At 38.1% G+C, this 20,476-nt stretch overlaps 2 protein-coding genes and 2 long non-coding RNA genes across 12 annotated transcripts in view; 2 read left to right on the top strand and 2 right to left on the bottom strand.

Moving 5' to 3' along the window:
- Positions 1–12,353, top strand: part of LOC127376364 (cGMP-dependent protein kinase 2) — a 44,779-nt gene extending 32,426 nt beyond the window's left edge. For all 7 annotated transcript variants that reach the window (XM_051423189.1, XM_051423222.1, XM_051423196.1 and 4 more), the window contains 8 exons: positions 1,540–1,676; positions 2,853–2,942; positions 3,366–3,507; positions 5,012–5,175; positions 5,760–5,882; positions 6,284–6,346; positions 7,976–8,042; positions 8,925–12,353. In XM_051423189.1, coding sequence (XP_051279149.1) covers positions 1,540–1,676; positions 2,853–2,942; positions 3,366–3,507; positions 5,012–5,175; positions 5,760–5,882; positions 6,284–6,346; positions 7,976–8,042; positions 8,925–9,020 — 882 coding nt within the window. In that variant the 3' untranslated portion in view covers positions 9,021–12,353. The remainder of the gene's footprint in view (positions 1–1,539; positions 1,677–2,852; positions 2,943–3,365; positions 3,508–5,011; positions 5,176–5,759; positions 5,883–6,283; positions 6,347–7,975; positions 8,043–8,924) is intronic.
- The window catches only part of LOC127377142 (uncharacterized), a 42,488-nt gene extending 26,791 nt beyond the window's left edge, over positions 1–15,697 (top strand). Inside the window, exon 2 of the long non-coding RNA XR_007887635.1 lies at positions 15,513–15,697. This is a non-coding gene — a long non-coding RNA (uncharacterized LOC127377142). The remainder of the gene's footprint in view (positions 1–15,512) is intronic.
- The window catches only part of LOC127377137 (uncharacterized), a 417,826-nt gene that overhangs the window by 346,268 nt on the left and 51,082 nt on the right, over positions 1–20,476 (bottom strand). The window lies entirely within an intron of this gene.
- The window catches only part of si:ch211-250c4.3 (uncharacterized protein LOC100535981 homolog), a 42,665-nt gene continuing 38,063 nt past the window's right edge, over positions 15,875–20,476 (bottom strand). For all 3 annotated transcript variants that reach the window (XM_051423916.1, XM_051423923.1, XM_051423926.1), the window contains one exon: positions 15,875–18,656. The gene's annotated coding sequence lies outside the window, so the exon portion shown is untranslated. The remainder of the gene's footprint in view (positions 18,657–20,476) is intronic.

The following is a 20,476-nucleotide window of genomic DNA, read 5'->3' as shown; positions in this document are numbered from 1 at the left end:
TCATGCAAAAATAGGATTTTAAAATTTCAGGTGCAAATTAAATGTTAAGAACATTTAAAATTACATTTGCAAATTAAGCAGGGATATTGCAGAAGGAATAAAGGAGTTTTTACTCATATTGCACAACATTAGTACTCTAAGTCTACGACCTGAGGGAAGAATTTCAAACTCAAGGTGAAGGGGGTGGTTTGTACAGTCCAGTATGGACCTGGCCTTGTGGAGATTCTGATGGTCAAAGATAGCCATCAGGGAGGTCTGATGGACACCTATCACCTTCCCAGCAACCTTAACAATGTGGTTCAGGTGGTTTTTATCCTTTATGTTCAGGTTACTGTACCAAGCAATCACAGAAAAAGTAAGAACAGAACAGGGACATAATTTTCCACATTAAGTACACGCTTTGCTTCTTACAGACTGCATCAGAATTTATTAGTTTTTATCGATGACATGATATTTATTGAAGACATGAGCCATGTCTCACTAAAAGCCATGATGCATCCGAATCTCTGTATTTGTGGAACTACTGTTTGCCAGCAGCTCGTCAGTCTTGTTTCTGAGTGACTGAAAATGTGAGTCACATCTGAATTACAGAGGGAAGTGAAATGCACCGCAACTTCTGTTTTTTTTAGTGTGACACGGACTCCTCCTCTTCTCCCTTGTTTCCTCGCCTTAGCGATGTACTTTCTATTCCAATCCTGACTTGTGCCTAGAGATCTCAGTGTTTAAATCTTTTAATGAAAAAGGATCCATATACATGTCAACACAGTTCGGGTTGTCCCGTAGCATGGCAAGAACTCCGAGAGTATTGACTTGCTGGGTGGCGTGGTTGAGGTTGGACGCTCTTGGCATAATAGAGCCATAAAAACCATAGAAAAAATACGAAACTTATTTCCATGATGAAACCTTTCCTAAACAGTCATAGATGGTAGCGTGCACACAAAAAACAAGGCAAAGTAAACAATTTAAGACAACGAAAATGCACACAAACACACCTGCTGCTGGTCGCCACAGGAGCAGAGCTTCTCTAATGTGCTCCAATAATTCCAGATTATCACGATAATGGGAATTCACCACGATACAAGTGTTTTTTATCATGATGCACAATAATCTTGCATATCATCCCATCCCTAATAACAAAGTGATTTCTGACTGCAAGGCCAAGCTTTACTATGAGTCAGACAGGCTGGGGCTCATGATTGATGCTTTCTTGCCATCCTCGCAGACAATTTAAAAACTGTTTTCACAGGCTGTGTAGTGCTCCTCATAACAAGTAAATTGACTGATAAGATAGTTATAGTGCCCCTTTTTAAAATCAAATCTTTGTCATGGAACACAAGGACAAACATTCAAACGACATCTAGCTTTTAAGCCACTGTAGAAAATGATGAGAGGAGCTTGAGATTCCCCTAGAGAGTAAACATTTGGTTTGTCTTAAATTTGCAGGATACACAGATTCAGTCAGTGCTCAGCTGTTGGTGTTTTTTGTAATGTTTAGCTGTGATATACATTACCTCTTCGCTCCTCTCTGTTGTTCTTCAGGTAAAGCTGAAGGATGAGGACATAACGTTTGCTCTGAAGTGCATTAAGAAGAAGCATATTGTGGACACCAGACAGCAGGAGCACATCTACTCTGAGAAAAACATCCTTCAGCAAACAAACTCAGCTTTTATCATCAGGTGTGGGCCACACACAACATTACACATTCAGGTTTCACAAAGAGCAGGGTGTTATTTCTAAAGCAACCACATTATTATAAGACAATGTTCAGATATTCCATTGTTTTTTGTAATCTGAGCTAGTGGAAGTATTTAGATGTTGAATAAAAGAGGTTACAGAATCAGTAAGATAGCAAAGAGAACATTCTGCCACAAACCCCTTTGTTCCCTCTGAAGAAGATAAAATGGGGGCTGGTCAGTTTGTTGGTTTGTCAGTGGAGTTGCTAAGGAACCTGGTCCGAGAATGCTGGTGACCACTGCACTGAGATTTATCTGGACTAGGACTTTAAAAAAAAAAAAAAGGCCTTGTGCAAGCAGCCATTCAGAGATACAAGAGAAAAGTTCAGCCAAAATGTTCACTCACCCATTTATTTCACAATCCTCCTACCATCAGTTTCTTCATTAGTTTATCAGAAGTTTTTATGGGGTCTTAGTGTTCAATTAAATCTAAGAATTCTGATTCATGAGTGGCAAAGAGAGGTTGCCTGTATCAAATGTCTTTTAAAGAACTGCAGCAATAGCAGTTGTAACCTGCAATGCTTCACATTTTTGGTAGTCCATTACAGGCCAATAGGAGGGTATCACTGGCATGTTGTGGGTGCCGTTTCTTTTAGACTTGCACCCCCAACGTGCACCATACTACCAGGCACTATCATTATTTATATTTAGGGGATGTACTTAAAGTTCAGTTTTTAATTTATGTTTTGTTTAGGGTATATAAAGCATGCATTAGTCATCAGCTACTCCCAAAAAGTATTTGACTTGTCAATTAAACTTGGTGGCTATATCAGAAATGAGCTGCAATCTAACTCGACTAAACCACCATCAAGCCTGTCCGAGCTGGAGATACAGTTTGACTGCATGCAAATCTATGTTTAACAACAGCCAAAGTTACGTCCAACTTGGGTCGTTAGGCCACCTCAAAAGCTCTGAACAGCCCATTATGATGCCTTATGATTACAGCACTTCAAGTTATATATCTGCTGTAGATGCATAGTTTTGACATAGCCATAGACATAGTTATTCTGGGAAACCCCTGCTTTTGTTATTTTTACTATACCAGTGGGTTTATTTCTGTTTTCAATGCAACACAGTAGTTAATACAGACTCTCTTCACTATGTGTGCATATATTTCAGGTTATACCGAACATTTCGGGATGATAAGTTTGTCTACATGCTGCTAGAGGTGTGTCTTGGTGGAGAGCTGTGGACTGTGCTGCGGGACATGTGAGTGTAGGTCCTTTTGCTACATTTATAACTACAAATGGAAACATTGATATTTAAAGAGTAACTGAAGAACAGGCTGAAAAGCAGCTTTTCACTGCCCTCTCTAGTTGTTTAATTGTTCTTCAAACCATCAGATCATTTGAAAATTACTGTAAAAATATAAAAACTCTACAAAGTAACCATGTGCTTTTTCCTCCTGCCTCAGAGACTCCAAACAAATACCTGTAGGCCTATAACCTTGAATCTGTCAGGGGACCTTGTTTCCTGCTCTTTGCTATTGATGTCTGATAAAGGCAATTTTCCAATAACAATAATAATAATTATAATCATTCAAAAAATCAACCAAGGTCACAACTTTCCTAAATCTGACCAATAGTCTGTTCTGGGTGTGATGCCATTCATTTGTTGGTCTTTTCGTACCAGGAGTTATTTTGATGATCCCACAGCCAGGTTCTGTACTGGTTGTGTCTTAGAGGCCTTTGACTACCTCCACACAATGGGCATCATCTACAGAGACTTGAAACCTGAAAACCTTTTACTGGATGCTGAGGGCTATGTGAAAATGGTAAGCCGCTTGTCTAAATTTCTGTTAGTGATGTCCTTTAAAGAGTTTTCGGGGTTCAATGTTAAAGTTGTTTTTCACTTGCTTGGTCAGTCAAGCGCATCTAAATTCTACTGAAGTCAATTTTTATTTTAGCCACCATGCAAGCAAGATGCTGTCAGCTGTTATGGCACTCTTTCAGAAAAACATTTTTAAAAAATGACCGTTTTATCCGCCTTCCTATCAAATTTGCAGCAAACAGCGAAATACATAGTTGGAGGTTCTCTCACAGCCTCTAATGCCACCAAAGTAAACTCATGTTTTCAGGATAGTGAAATGCTTGCTTGTACTAAACCTTGTCCTTATGCGCCACCATTTTCTCATAAGTGCCCAATCAATACTGTGCATATGCAACTATCACCAGAAGCAAGATGGCTCACTCCTTAGCTACTTATCAGCTCTGGAAAAAAACAAAACACCACATGGCCGTTCAGGCAAGGGAGTTGCTAGATTTACCAGCCCGATATAACATTTAACTTGCCCCGGTCAATCCTTATTAGAATGGAATAGAATAAATTTTATTGTCCCCGAGAGGAAATTTGTCTTGGGCACAGTGCTACAATTTGTTGCTTCACAGAAACAAAAATACATTAACAACAGACACACATCCGAAACCCATCCCAAAATCAACATGAAACATCTTAAAACATGAAAGACACTATACTAGGGCTGTTCGATTATGGAAAAAATCATAATCACAATTATTTGGGTCAAAATTGAAATCATGATAATTAAAACGATTATTTTTTTAAACTTCAGAAACATGCTGCATTTATTGGACATTTGTCAAAAACACTTTGCAAGGAAGTCCTCAGTTACACTTTCCTTTCCCCATAAACATTTGTAAGTCTCCGTGTTACCTGTTCAAGCGAAAACAACGTGACAGGAGAAGACTGCAACTAGTGTCGCGACCACCAGCGCAAGTATAAATAGTTACGGCGTTCCCATGACTTCACATTGTGGCGCGACAGGTCGGGAACGGTGAGTATACCGAGCGCATGACTCGTGCAGTGCATGCTGTGGGGGAGGGATGGAAATATGCATGCGCGAAATACGCAGACTGTATACAACGTTGCACAACAGAAAATTAAACAAAAATCGTTTCCCCCCGATTTTATTAGTTTTGAGATCGTTTGGCCCCAAAATCGTAATCATGATAAAATTTCGATTAATTGAGCAGCCTTACACTATACATTTTAACACTGACAATATAGCAGCTTAAAAGGAGACTGTAAGAAACTAAGAATTAAAGTGCTACGGTGCTGGTTTGTTTATTATACATTGCCCTATGATTAAGTATTAAAGTTCAGCAGCTTGATACAAGTCGGGACGAACGATAACTTCAGTCTGTTTGATTTGCACTTTGGCACACAGAGTCTTCCTCCTGATGTTCCTGTGTTATTGAACACTAATCATTCTGTATCTGCATAAGTTATTATATATTCCGAATTCCTGCATATTTCCTTAGGCAGACTTTGGCTTTGCCAAAAAGATCGGCCTCGGAAAGAAGACCTGGACATTCTGTGGGACTCCCGAGTATGTGGCCCCAGAGGTCATCATGAACAAAGGCCATGACTTTGGAGCTGATTGCTGGTCCTTGGGAATCCTCATATTTGAACTTCTCACTGGCAAGTAAGTCAGTAAAATAGAACCGTGTACTGTTTTCACTTCTTAGAGAAGAAAACCTTAAAGCAAACTCATCTGGAGAGTCTTGGATGCCACAACCATGTGTTTTGTTTTGTTATGAAGTTTGTGCATGTTTGATGACACCGAGAGTTAAGTAGAAGGTTTGACGTGAAGGTACAATTGAGTGTCATCAGCATAGCAGATAAACTAAATCAATGACGGCAGATAATCTCACCCAGAGAAAGCATGTAGGTATTGATCTTCAAATCCTTTTTGCAGACAGAAAACAAATAAACATATTTCCCAAAATGGTGAACTCATCCTTTGAACAGTGTAGTCTGGATTCTTGGTTTATTATTTGAGTATTTGTATCATTTCAGCAGCTAATTAGTTAAGATTTGGCAGACGTTTTCTGATATTAGACCAATGTGGTTAAGGTTCGGTTAGGTTTATGCACAACAATCTGAAACATGAATTGTCACATATACTATAGATAATCTGGTAAAAATCTACAGACAGATCAGAACAGTTGAAATGGTGTAATACTCTGTAAACTATATGAAGAATCTGAGAACCTGTTTTTCTTGCAGCCCACCCTTTGCTGGCTCAGATCCCATAAAGATTTACACCATGGTCCTCCATGGCATTGAGAAGGTGGACTTCCCCAAGAAGATAGGCAAGCGTCCGGATGACCTCATCAGGAGACTCTGCAAGTACGGTGAATCATGGACCACGATCAGATGAGAGGATAATACTGCTCAGTCACTTTTCATTTAAACAAATAATCAGTGAATCACTATGTGATTTTTGTGGTGTGGAGTAGACCAGGCACTGTCACTTAGAATGATGACCGGTTGATTGTTGTAGTCTTGTTACACCAGAGCAAAGAAAAACTGCCACAGTGACGTGGATCCCATCCACATTCATCACACATTTGTCACAAATGTGGCAGCAGCTCATTGTGTTTGGACAATGATGCTGCTGGGTTTATTAAGCCATGTGTTGTAATTCAATCAAGTGAGTGTCCTTGTTAAATTTCCTTAACCATTTCTTTTTGAACAGAACATCCACAGGGTTATTAAACCAATTAACCATCTCTTTCTTTTCATCTCAGGCTAAACCCAGTAGAGAGGTTGGGAAATAAAAAGAACGGCATCATTGACATCAAGAAACACAAGTAAGTTTACTTTCCAAATGATCAGTCTTCATTTCTTTTGGACATTTTTAGATTATGTGTAAATTAGTACAAAATATTACATACAATTATAGAATATATTGTTGTGTATTGTGACAAAGTGACAAAACAAAAAAAGTGACAAAACATTTGATGGTAGGAGGAACACTTTCTAGGCCATTTTATGGAAATAGCCTAGACTTAGACAGTCTTGTGACTGCATGTTTATAAAAGAGAGATGAACAATACATATCTAGCTAATCTCATTTATAAAAAGATTGATAATGATTGGTAAGTATTAGTTTCAGCATTTTCTGATATATTACTTTAACAAAAATGCTCATCAATGTCTAGACTTGACGTAAATTATGTTCTTGCTGGTTATGTCGGCGTTTTGCAGTTGGAGCTGTTGCTTACTTTGAGATTTATAGATCAGAGTTGTAAGTTACAAATGGGCTTCATAGGACCTGCATAAACAAGGTTTTTAATGCTGAGTATCTTTTTATGAATCAAACGTAAGCAATCGGAAATTATTTTAAGACTAAGTTCAAGTATAAACCTAAGAACATTTTTATAAATGAGGCCCCTGGTTTTGACCTGTGCCTGCCTGACCATACCCTAGGCATTTTTGTGTATTGGTACTCTTTCATTAATTCATCCCACTGCAACTGTTCTTCCTCCGAGTCTACATTTGGGTTCCTGCTTGACATTTGTGACATTAAAAGTTTTGATCCTAATTTTGCTCATCTGATCTGATTTTTTCATTAAACATGGAATCAGGTCTTTTCCATACCACTTTTATCTGTGGACCAAATCAGATACAGGTCTGATTTTTTGCAATGCAAACTCGGTGTAACTTTTGTCATTCAGGTAACTGTGACCTGTTCACACCAGAATCTGATATGGGCTACATTTTAAAAATAACTTAAACAGACAAACAAAGATCTGAGTAATAAATCAGAATTGAGCTCTAAAGCTTGGTAATGGTAAATGGACCTGTACTTGTATAGCGCCTTTCTAGTCTTCCGACCACTCAAATCTCTTTTTACACTACGTGCCACATTCACCCTTTCACACACATTCACACAGCGATGGCAAAGTCCATCAAACAGAAACATAATGCAATGAGCTAGTCTTAACAAGACAGGGATGAGCGGGGAACAGCTTGTGCTGATATGAGTCAAGGTCAGATAAGAAGAAAATGTTCAGGATGTGATGAGAATGGGATGTGACAGGAACACAGAAATATTCCCCAACACCAGTAAATTAATATGAAGTGTTAGGAACATCCTACAAATTGTTCACCTGAAATCTGTGTTCTGCAAAGTTGTAAAATGCTACAGTTTTCTTCTGATGGATTTGTACAGTGGTAACATTTGAACATGCCCCACCTTGCCATGAAAATACCACACTTTTGCCACGTCAATGAATGACTAAAAAAGACAATATGAAAACAAAGGCATACAACTGATCAACTGGCTAATTACTAAGATTTGTTCAAACTAGCAGAGGCTCTATGTGATTTCTATTTGCAATAATAAAACTGTTCTGAAACCCAACAGTGATGTGGTTGAAGGTTACTTTTTACAGATAACAATGGGAATCCAACTGTGAGATTTGCTTGCTTTGTAGGTGGTTCCAAGGCTTCAACTGGGAAGGTTTAAGGCATCACAAGCTGCTTTCTCCACTGAGGAGAGAGGTGAGACTGATCTCTGTTTCCTAATAGTGAACAAGCACAGTCACACAACACATCTGTAAAAACATTTCAGTTTAATAGAGTACTGCAGCAATGAGTCCTACAACCAGGAAATGATGCCAAACTCAATGGTTTTTTTTTTTTTTTTAAATGTGTTTTTGGTTAGATGTCTGCAATATGGTCTGTGGTTAACACAGGCTTAAGAGATTTTCACATTTTGTTCTACGACCTAATTTTGAAACTTCTGTCTTAAAAGAGTTACTACTTAGTGGCTAAATCTCACCGGTGATTTATTTGACTGCGGTGTAGTTCATTTATAGTCTAACGTTGGCTTTTTCCTTCTGGCGATCACATTTATGCTACAAAAACCATAAAAGTGGTGTTCATTGTGAAGATTATCTTGCTGAACAAAAAATGTAAATCCAATGGAACAATCCCAATGGCTTTTTGTCGAAGGAACCAGGGCAATGCTAACTTCTGGGTGGTCCTACATACCATCATACATGCAGAACTCAGAATGTGAGTGTTTTTAATCTCCACTTTGGAGAGTACTGGCGTGATCAGGAAATTATTTGCAACACAATTAAATGAAAAACTTTAATATAAAAAATGATAATGAAGAAAGGTCGAAGCATATGGAATGAAAGTGAAAATGCACATTGGACCTCCAAATATTTGGAACTCATGAGGATGAGTGTTCACATACGGTACAAAGTGCACTGACTCACGATGATATATTACATATATCTGAACATATCTGTCATTACGCTAATTGAAGTGGCTACATTTATTTAAGGACAGGAAATCTGCCAGTGACGAAGTTGTGAATGATCCTGTGCCGACAAAATGTAATGATGATGACGATGATTTTCCTTGTTCCTGCAGCTGAAGGGGCCAATGGATCACAGTCACTTTGACATGTTTCCTCCTGACACCGAGGAGCCTCCCGATGAGCTGTCTGGCTGGGATAAAGACTTTTGAGGACTCTGATTGTAAAGAATCTAAGCAACAGCAGTTGATCTGCCTCGTGAAGATGCAGTAGCTTCAGCAAGCTAACTCCTAAAGCTTTCCACTCTCACAGCAGTTTACTCGAATGGAGAGGGAACAAGTAACTGCTGCGCTCATCCTGCCAGATTTACAGACTTTTTTTTTTTTACTGTAAAAACTCCATTACATTCATACATATGAGGCAGAGATACACTGTCAAAAGCTTTTTGTAGCATGGTCCCCTTTTGGGTATTAAAGAGAGACTGTGTTTGCGGCTGCATGTCAAATACACTAAAATTCTTGTATTCCACCGAGTGTGGTAGTAGCACATTCCATCAGTTCAGCCCTGAGCAACATGGGTGACTGTGTGGCAGATAAATCTTAACTTGCAGCCTCTTCCCACAAGCAAAACAAGGAAGTACTTCCTTTTGTTTTCACAGTATTTTACAAACCAATGTAATTCAGATATATGCCATGAAAAGACTACAGTGGGACCAAATATTTCATTGCTATGTGCTGTTTGGGAGGTGTGTGAAACCACCAATCTGAGGTTTATATGCCAACTGCGGGCCACTGCTTGGGCCTCCAACAACACACTGAACTGCATTGTACTGTTTAGTTTTACGCATTGTGATCTTTTATTTTTCTTCCGTATTTAATCCTTATTTATTTTCCTGGACAGCTCTACCAACCTGCTCTCACTCCCTAGTCATCACATACTGCAGCTGGGTCATTGGCCCTCTGCTTCAAAATATGATGCTGTAGATATCCCTCTGGCTTCATTTCTGGACGCACCCACCGTCAGGGACACGTGAGGTAGTATAAAGAGCGAGACAGTCCTCATATGGAGGTGATGGGCAACCAAACACAGTTTAACCCGAGGACCGCTGTTCATGTCTTGTGTGAAAAGTAAAGAGTGTATTTTAAGTAATGTATGTAAGTTACTTAAGGTACGTAGGTAGGTAAGTTACATTTTATCCATACCCATTTCTCCTGTTCAGGCTATTTTAATTGTCTTTAACCTTATTCATGGTGGAACTTAACTGCAAGTCTTTCACATAATACAAACTGAATGTTGCATGTTTCTAATTGCTGACTTCCCCACGGAGCCCTGCACGACCAGAAATGATATGAGATGGATACATTAAGCATCATATTTTGAAGTGTGTGGCTACTAAGGCAGTTGCTTCCACACTGGTTCAGCTGTGTGTTTTATTACTGAGAAATCATCTGGTTCACCTTTTGGTTACAAACCTCTGACTACAGCTCCCTCTGAATGACCCAAACACTAATGAGAGCCCTGAAAGTACCTGGAACTCTCATTTACAGTATTATCACATCCTGAGCACTGCCCACATTTAGCTCCAGGTCCCAAAACAGTGGAAACAAAAGCCTCCACCCAGGGACTGCGGTTGAAAACTGGCTTTTATCTGGTACAGTCCATGTACTGTGCGTTCTCCCTGCTAAATAAACAGTGCTTACATTCTGTTTGATTAAATGAATGCAGTGGAAAATTGCTAAATACTGTATCAATCTCTTTTTGTCTCAGCAGCCAGTTTTGATGTTCACTGTCATGATGTATGGCTCAAGTTTATTACCTCTAGTAACTTGCTTTTAAAAGAAGAAAACAAATGTAATCCATTTCTATTCTATACCACTTTTAAACCACCTGCATTTAACCTAATGCATTTTAATTTGATCCACTCCAGAAGATAGAGACTTTAGCATTGGACCAATTTTTATAGCCTGGAATTACCACCCACATCTTTCATTTGTTCAATAATTCAAATCGGTCTGGTGTTGTGCTCATCGACGACTATTTCCAAACGTTGGAGAGACCATCAACCAATTGGGGCGTTGTTAACAGGATTAAAGGGGCGGCTGTGGCTCAGAGGTAGAGGAGGGGTGAGTGTGTTGCGCATTATAGGTTACGCTATATAAGTACAGTCCATTTACCAATAAAAATGACTTCATTCATTTTACATAGCTATCTTCCTAAATCCATGACAAAAACCAACAAAGAAATGGGCACAAATGTATAAAATTGTCAGGACGTAGTCACTTGCTACTTATTCATTAGAGCAAAACAACATCAGGCCCCCAAACAGACATAATGAATGCAGTGAAACAAACACTAGATGTCGCACTAGAGCACCAGCATCTCAGACTAAACCAAGACCAGACTCCTATGACAAAACCAGTAATTTTACCTTGCAGATAATCATAAAACACACTTCAAACTGAACAGAAACAAAAAAATCTCACCAGAACTATCTTTGTTTGGTGGAAATAAATCCTAGAATTCACAGAGTTTGATGCATAAAAACAGCAGTTTCAGTCGCTGTCCTCAGCTGCAACTGGAGCAGACCGGCTGTGGAAACCAACCACAGAGAGGCTGTGATAGCAACACAGGCAGAGAGAGTGTGACACCATGTCTCCACTATATCTTTACATAGAGAATAGTTATTAGAAATTAATGTTTTCAATCTCATAATATTTAAAGACTGAGCCTTTATAAATAGCATTAATTTGGGGATGCTCCCCTAGCCAGCCATAGAGTCTTCACACCGCTTTAAATAAACCTCAGCTAAGATGGTCATTGGATGAAAGCTAAACAATCCCTGATAGACAAATTCCACTTAAATCATTGGATTATACCTGAGGGGTAGAAGCACAGAGGGATGTCTTCCTGCTCACTAAAAGCTTTATATTACAGCTTATGATTAAAGTATAATTTTGTTGTATGAATCAAGTGCCAATAAAATAGGCAAGTCCAGAGTCACTCGGGGTGTGTAGTAAGTTCTGATCACTACAGCACACTGGCTGTTGGAGCAGGATGTGTAACTTTATTCTATACATCAGGTATCAAAAAAATACTTGTATTGTCTATTGACTCTTGCTTTCTTCCATGATTCTTACATTTCTGTAAAAGTAAGAACTTTTAAGTATTTATTTTTATTGTTATTATTATTAAAAAGGTAGTACTAGTAGTGAGTGACTTCTATTGACACAATGGTCTAGTTGACTGCAATTACCAGCCACCCTAATGCACATGTTTAATGTACTGTATGATAATGACTGCTTTAAAGATGCCTCTTCCCTCAGGACAGTGTGACTGTTGAGTAATTCAGTTTAACAGACGGACTGGACATTCAGTGTAGCTTTAAATAATGTGTGTCTGATATATTGACTATAGTCAACATGTGGTGTGGGTTGCCATTCAATTCATCACTTGCTGCTTGTGATCTGTACACTGTGTGATCTAATTTGTTAAAATATTTTCACTGAAGTTTTGTTTGATATATAAAACTTACTTTAATCAAAGGATTATGAATGTGGTTCTTGCTGCTTCATTTTCCCCCATTCTTTTTTTATGTCTATCACAAGTCTTGTCACATTATGGAAGTGAAACACTCCAAGTCCCACTTCTCTGTAGGGCAATTGGAGCTGAGAGCATTTTGGTAATCCTTATTTAAGACTTTAAGTTCTGACAAAATGGTCTTAATTTAAAATCCCCTTAGTAGCTTTTTTCCATCATCTCTGTAAACATAAATATGTGGCAATTGACCAAGACTTTGGCATCAGAAGCATTTCCAGTTGTAGTCGAGTATGGACCAGTCATGTTTGAGCGGGCTTTGGTTGTGTGCAGGTAAACAGTCTGAAAAATAGGCGGAACACACGAAATGCAATTTCACCCACAGAGACCCTCTGGCCAGTGGGTCTGTGAGTGTCTTCCTTGATCTTTCTCTGGCCCTCCACTGACTCCTGCTCGATGACCTTTGACCTCCTCCAACAAACTGATGTTGTAATTTTCTGATGATCATTACCTTTCTTGTCCAGGCTTGTCTCTGTTTCACTGTAGGCTGTCACATGTGATGTCTTTCACTCAGGATTTACCAGCGACTCTTTGTACCCATTGTCCCAACATGAACAACTGAGCCAACATCACCATGAGATTTGGTTAAGAGCTTGGAAAAAGAGCTAAGTGGACCTTGTCAAATGACTCTTCACTAGCAAGAATGAACTCTCCTCTTTAACATTATTTGATGTTTAACAGCTTTGCATTTCTCTGTATAGATTATTACTGTAATATCAGATCATATTGTGTAACTGAATGAACTCTCTGGCTGCTTGCAGTATTATGTGCTGCAGTGGGTGGAGTAACCCAGTGGGTGAACACATTTGAAAACATCCCAAACATTTGTTCTTGAATTCCTCCAGAGGTGGATTCTGGCAAACAGACTGCTCATTGTTGTCCTCCCAGAGCAAAAATGAAAAAATGTTCATTCTGTTCAAAGATGGAATTCTGCTACAGAGGAGTGTTTGTTGGAGATATTTGTCATTCCCCCAGCACTGAGGGCGGTATGGTATTGTAAAGTTTGATCGGGGAAGCAGACAACAGAGAACATTACTGTTCTATATTCAGAGTTGTGAAAGCTGTGTTACACTATAATATCCTGTATTCACATAAAAAACTAATCAGCACCAGTAGGCAACATATTAAAGTTAAAATATTAATTTAGTAACAGTTTTTCATTTTAATGTTTTGTGAACAATTTTAAAAATTCTAATTATTTTTGTTGTTTTTCAAACTTAAAGATTAATTTTTTTTTTTAAATAAAAGTGAATTATTAATTAGTAATATTCAAAACTTTTACATTTGAGTTTTGACCCAAACAATTAATGAACGCAGTTGCCTTGAAATTATTAGTTTTTGCAACTTTGTACTTTCTTGTAGAGCAAAAGAGGGCATTTAGGGTAATTATACATTACTTACGAATTAACTCAAGTTTTGACAAAATAATCTTAACTCAAGATCCACTTATTAGCTTTCCTCGCAGCTTTTAATCATATTTTATGGTCTTTTCCAGCAGGTGGTGCTGTTGGCTGAGTTGTCATTGGCCTAGGAGGAGGAACTTCAGTCACAGGATACTGTATATGATGGGGGGGGGTTTAAATGGGGGGAGATGGTAGCCCCTGTCTCAGTTCAGAGATAGTCTCTGGTGTCGGATGTGAATGATCTTCCTCAATGACCTTTGACCTCTTCCCAGTGGACGCTACAAAATTATCAAATGCAGCTAATATGTGCTCATGGCTTCCTATCAGTCAACCACTTTTCTTGTGAAAAGGCTTTACTTTACCAAGTTTAACAACTGACTGCTTGTTCCATGGAGAGGTTACAATTACTCCCTGAATGAAGTTCTCCAGGGAAGATTTACATCATAGTAAAATATAATAATTAGTTGCAATCACACAACAATATTGATATTACTGAAATTATATCTATATCTATATCTATATCTATATATATATATATATATATATATGATCTACATTAAATACTTTTGTTCTTTCTGGATAGAGATAAGGTCTCCTCCAGTGGTCATAGTGATTAACTATGACACTAAACACATAGTGGATGTCATAATCATGATCCAATCAGTTTATGACAATAAACTGATAAACGGATCTTACAAACCAAATACCAACAGTAAAATCCATATTGGTTGCAGTTAATATGAATAAGGGCCAATAGTGTTTCACAATCAGTGCTAGTCAGCGTTTGCAATCAGACAAAGCATTGGCCTCAGTTGGTCCACGGCTGCTGCACCGTGGCTGCCCACTAACTGCTCCAACCTCTAGCTCTTGGTTGTAGTTACTTACTGTGACCACCTGAGGCCAGTATCAGCATTAATGTAAGACTTAGTATGTACTGTATAAGGATCTCATAACTGTTATAACTGAGTCATTGGAACAATCAAAAACATAAATTTAGTTTTATTAAACTGTATGACTTATGTTTGAATTACCAGAAAAAGTATAGGTGTATGTATTTTTCAATGTAATGAGTACTATTGCTCTGTATTGACTGCTCTATTGTATTTTGTATTGTACCACAAAAACTAATTTATCCTCCCACTGAAGAAAGGGGCCCCTAAACCTTTTATGTGGATTTCACAATATATTTAAAACTGTACAATGAACCTAAATAGTGAACTCAGTAACTACAATAAGTTTATGTAAAACAAGTGATTATTTCCTATTTAGGGAACTTTTTGTGCTGAGTTAATTCTGTCGGTATTCTGTATTTTTTCTAATCTTGGCAGTGTGGTGAAAACCCTAGAGAATGTTATTAACATTATTATTATTATTATTATTATTATTATTATTATTATTATTATTGTACGGTCACTGGAAACTCCAGACATGTATTAAGACATGTATACAAATTGTGTGCTTCGAACAATGTATGTATGTATGTATATCTCGTCTCGCAGGTTCTCATGGATCCTGGTGGAGCCTCCTGCCATGGTCCTGCTTGACTGCCATTGCCAATACTGTTGTTGCTGTGCACCTGTCTGTCTGTCTGTCGCTCTCTCTCTCTCTCTCTCTCTCTCTCTCTCTCTCTCTCTCTCTCTCTCTCTCTCTCACCCCAACTGGTCGAGACAGACGACCACCCACCTAGAGCCGGAGGATCTGTCCTAGGTTTCTGCCTTTTAACAGGCAGTTTTTCCTTGCCCTTGTCGCCAAGTGCTTGCTCATGGTGGTACTGTTGGGTCTCTGTAATTAATGTTAAAGAGTTCGATCTAGACCTGCTCTATTTGAAAAGTGTCCTGAGATAACTTCTGTTATGAATTGGCGCTATACAAATAAAATTGAATTGAATTGAATTATATATAATGTCTGTCTTAGTCATCTACTCCTTCTACCACATTAGAAATTACAGAATCTATGAATATGCAAATGTTATACATATAATAATTTCCTATTCAGTTTAACCTCACTGTACTGTATGTGCCATGGGAGCAAAATCTGTGCTGTAAACACAATTCTATCATATAAATATCTTATTTTCATTTAACTTTATTTTGAAAAATATTGATGCAATATGCATACAGCAACATACAACAGATGTTGACATCCTACAGATAAACAGATAAGCTATTATTTACACAAAAACGATTCTTGTTTTACATAATTCAACATACATCCCTTCTTTTAGTGACTGATCTGACACACCAGCAGTGTTTTTACCTTGTTGGAATACAATATAATAGTGGTATATAAAGTATCCTTCGTGTCAGAATACCCAAACAATATTGCTAAGGCAGCACCACCTAAGATGGTGGAATTGGAATGCTCTGTTATACTGTTAAACTTTTTTGCAGTGTGGCCTTGTGTGTCTTCCATCAAACGATTTTTTCTCTGATAAATTAAAGGTCAGTAAAGTTATTTTTATTATTATCTTTTGGTCTCCATCCATTGTGTTAAGCGTTCACTGCTATCATGGTTTCCCAGTCAGGTTCAGAGTCAGAGATGATGCAGTCTGCCAGGAGTGTGTTTTTCTACAATAAAAGTTGTTGCTGAGAATCATGACTATGTACACAGCATTTCATGTGTTGTTAATTGCAACTTTAAAGTTTTGTGTCTTTGCCTCTCTGTTCACCATGAAATGCACATAAATCTAGCCAATCAAAATACCTTCTTCATCTCCGACAGAGATACAAACTGGGTTGACTTTAAAGGTGTGTTCAGACCATGTGTGAATCTATCGTGACGTCACCCATTGGTACAGTTCTAAAGCGTTTGGCATTATATTGGTCACTATAACGGTTTCTCTGAGCCAACGGAGGTGACGTCCTGCGAGTTGAGCTGTACTGATTCGTAGTGCCTAGTTTGACAGTTTGATCTAAGTTTGGTGCTTTGAGCTGGACGGACTCACTGAGAATGACCTGTCAATCACAAGGTAGCCACACCATACCCTGCTTTGTTGTCTAGTTTACTCTAAATAGGACCATAATTTTCTAATGGAACATCAAGACTGAAACTAGAGATTGAGACTATAAACTCATAAAGAAACTATAAACTACTGAACTAATAAATCAAGTGAAAAGTTGGATAATTTCTCAATAACACTGCAAGCCAATGTTTTAATGCTGCCAATGGTTGCTGGCCATTCCATAGAATGCAATGGCTTTACTTCACAGACCCGGAAGCTCTGTCCATTATAGTATATACTGTCAATGGTTCAGACTGAACCTAAGGGACATTTTTGAGGCAGCTCGACTGCATATTAAGGTAATGGAGACATACGTGGAGGCCTATTGTTGCAAATTCTGCAGCACAAACTGAAAGCAAAGGTGGAATCACATGAACTTTGCATTCATCCTTAATGTTTCTGATGTCAATTTATGAACGTCCAGAGACCAAAGGAAAAGCAGAGCAGTCTGTAGGAAAATGAATAATCAGCGTGTACATTGCTAGCTGTCTGCAGTTAATGTCTGTGGAGCCAATGTACAGTACAATGTACAGAACATTGGCTGATTAGGGTAAAACAAGGACTGCAAAAACAATCCTGTTGCCACTAAGCAGCTTTCATAGGAATTAATTTACTGTTTATTGAGTTCTCCCACCTCTAGCAAAATAACTTTACTTTGATGCTTTGATGCCCCAAAACCCCTTAAAACCCTGTATACAGCAGCGCTGGTGAGATACTCCTGAACAAGTGCATTACTTGTCTCCGTGTAGCTAGCTTAATGCTAAGAAAACAGCACTGAAAATGTACTTGTTAAAAAGGATCAAATGTTGTGTTTAGGGTTAGGGTTGTGCTGAATTAGGGTACTGGCACATTTTTGAGTCCAATTCAGGCCCTTTATCCAGTTCTCTTTATACATGGCCTGGCCAACCCCCCAATTAAAGTGGGCATTGTTGTTGGATTATTGGCTTCAGAAAGTTTAAAGAAAACCTGTCAGATGCAACCAGCTTTGATTCTGGCCTTGAAAAGAGGGTTTCAGACATTATTAGATCTGATGAGCACTTCATTTGAAGTTTTTCCATCTTTTATGTGAAATCGTCAACATATTATTACTTGCCCTCAGCTTTTTTTTCTTTCTGTTGCTATAACTTATGACTCCTGTATTTTGTATGGAACTAGACAAGAGAATTTCAGTGATTCAAGGCTGGCAGTGAAGATAAATCACGGCGCTTAACGTGTCAAACAAGCTCTGCGTGTTATTAAACATACTACTTACACAGCATATATTCCAGTTATATCCCAACCACCTATCATCAGTTTATGGGCTGAAAATTAAAAAAGTAAATGTTTGATGGAAGAGACTATCTGACATGTTATCTTCAGCTCATATATTAACATGATATATGATACACTGATTCCCTGCAGGGTTCGTGCATTATCACTGCATGCGCTCCAGTTATATAACACACTGTACAAAGCAGTCTGCCATTTGTCCTTTTACAACATTATACAAAATGTAAAGTTATAGAATGTGTATGTTCACATCAGTTGGATTGTTACAGATTTGCAGCTTTCTAATGGAAACATACACTACTGTAAATAGTATCAACAGAGAACGTATATGCAGTTAACCTACATCACAGTGCAGATCATTTAGACATATAGTAGCCTCGTCTTTTTAATCCAGGATCACTTATATTTTTCATGTCCGCTACAATATACATTACATGAGTCTCCCATAAATACTCCCATTCTCCATTACATGCAGCAGCAACAACATCCCCTCACTTTCTTCTTTCTTCGCAGTTACCTCCTTTTTCTTTTCCAGTCAAACTTTAGGTCACCTCCTCTTCCCAGCACGAGACCATCTGGATCTGATATGAGGAGAACACAAAGACGGAGGGCAGAGTTTAGAAAAGTGCTCTCTCAGTATGGGGTTCATAGAGTTGTGCAGTGTTGGGCAAGTTACTTTCAAAAAGTATTTAGTTACAGTTAGTAGTTACTTCTTCCAAAAAGTAACTAAATTAGTTACTCCGTTACAAATTATAAAGTTACTAGTTACTTAAGAAAGTAAGTATTGCGTTACTTTCAAGTTACATTTAAATGCTCAGATGTGACCCCACCTCCACCCCTCTTTAACGAAACTTAAAATACATGTGCATGTTCAATTATTTATGATAAATCTGAATATTATAATGAGATTGACACTTAATACAATCCATTATTAACAGAAACAATGTACACAAGTCTAAACTATTTTAATGTTGCTGTGGGACAAAGTGAGACTAGCCTCCAATCAAATGCCATGTATGTAGATATTATGTTTATATAGTGGGTCCATACAAATAACACAATAGATGTTTTGGAACTTTTGATATTTATTGCCCCTCAACAGGCCACAACTGGGCAAAATTAAATGATGCTTGTTAAGTACTATACCAAAAATAAATAACAAATATATACACTCTTTGTAGTGCAAATAAAACAAAAAAAACTTCTGACAATTGGCAGATATACTGTACTTCAAGTATTTTCTTCCTCGAAAAAGTAGAACAGTGTAACAATATGAGGTGCTTTCAATCGAACTGAAAAGTACAATGTATAGCAAAACTAAGGAATCCAAATATAAACAGGTAATACATAAGAAATAAAAAATACATCTCCATAAAAATAAACCTTTCTCTGGCCATTGACAATCTCACTTCAAGAGGCTGCAGCCAGCCAACAAATAAATCTAAATTAAATGATGCTCTTTAAGCAATGTACCGAAAATGTATTCAAACAATATATACACTCTTTTTAGTGCAAATGTAATAAGATGCAACACAACTCGCCATATCTGTCTCTCGTTGACTGACTGTCTTGTGTTGTTTGTTGTGTGTCCGACTATGCATGCTTTCGAACACCCGCCCAACTCTACCTCTGATTGGCTTACCATGAAATTTTACTCAACCTCAGCCAATCGTCAGCATTTATGCACTTGTCTCGTGCACTGCCCACTAACCAAGGAAGAACAGTAAAAAGTCTTTGCCTCTCGGCTCAGAGATCTAGTTGGTCTGATAAAAAAAACAGCTTCAATTATAGTAACCAGCCGCATTTTTTGGCAGTAACGGTAACGGCGTTATTAAGATGGGAAGAGTAATCAATTAGATTACTCGTTACTGAAAAAAGTAACGCCGTTAGTAACGCCGTTATTTATAACGCCGTTATTCCCATCACTGGAGTTGTGTATGCAATCAAGTCAGTGCTTGCTTTCAGCACCTGCATCATGGGTTCATGTCCTGTCTCATATTATTGATGTTGATTGTTGATGTTTTTATTATTTCCGATGAGCACCCTTAAAGACCCCCTCTGGACATGAAAATGTCAATTTTCAGTATATTTGCAGTGGAGAGTTCAAGTTTACAACAAGCAGCAACTTTCGTGGCTGCAAATGAAGCCAACACTGAAATACAAAAACTGCCTGTAACAGCCAATTGACGCTGCAGTGAGTCAATCTCCATAAGGCCCCATATTATAATGCACAGCTTTACAGCAGAAATAAACATGTTTACAGCCTGGTACAAAAAACACTGTTGGTGTCTATAGCTAATTATCCATTGATGACAGCTGTACTATAACCCAGCTGTTTACATTATATTAAGGCTTAAAGTTATGCATAATTAAGGGAGTGGCCGCTTTGAGTGACAGGTGG

Source organism: Dicentrarchus labrax, unplaced genomic scaffold (assembly GCF_905237075.1).
Source record: "Dicentrarchus labrax unplaced genomic scaffold, dlabrax2021, whole genome shotgun sequence".
NCBI lineage: Eukaryota > Metazoa > Chordata > Actinopteri > Moronidae > Dicentrarchus > Dicentrarchus labrax.
The sequence above is the reverse complement of the archived record's forward strand: the minus strand, read 5'-3'. Positions and strand labels throughout refer to the sequence as shown.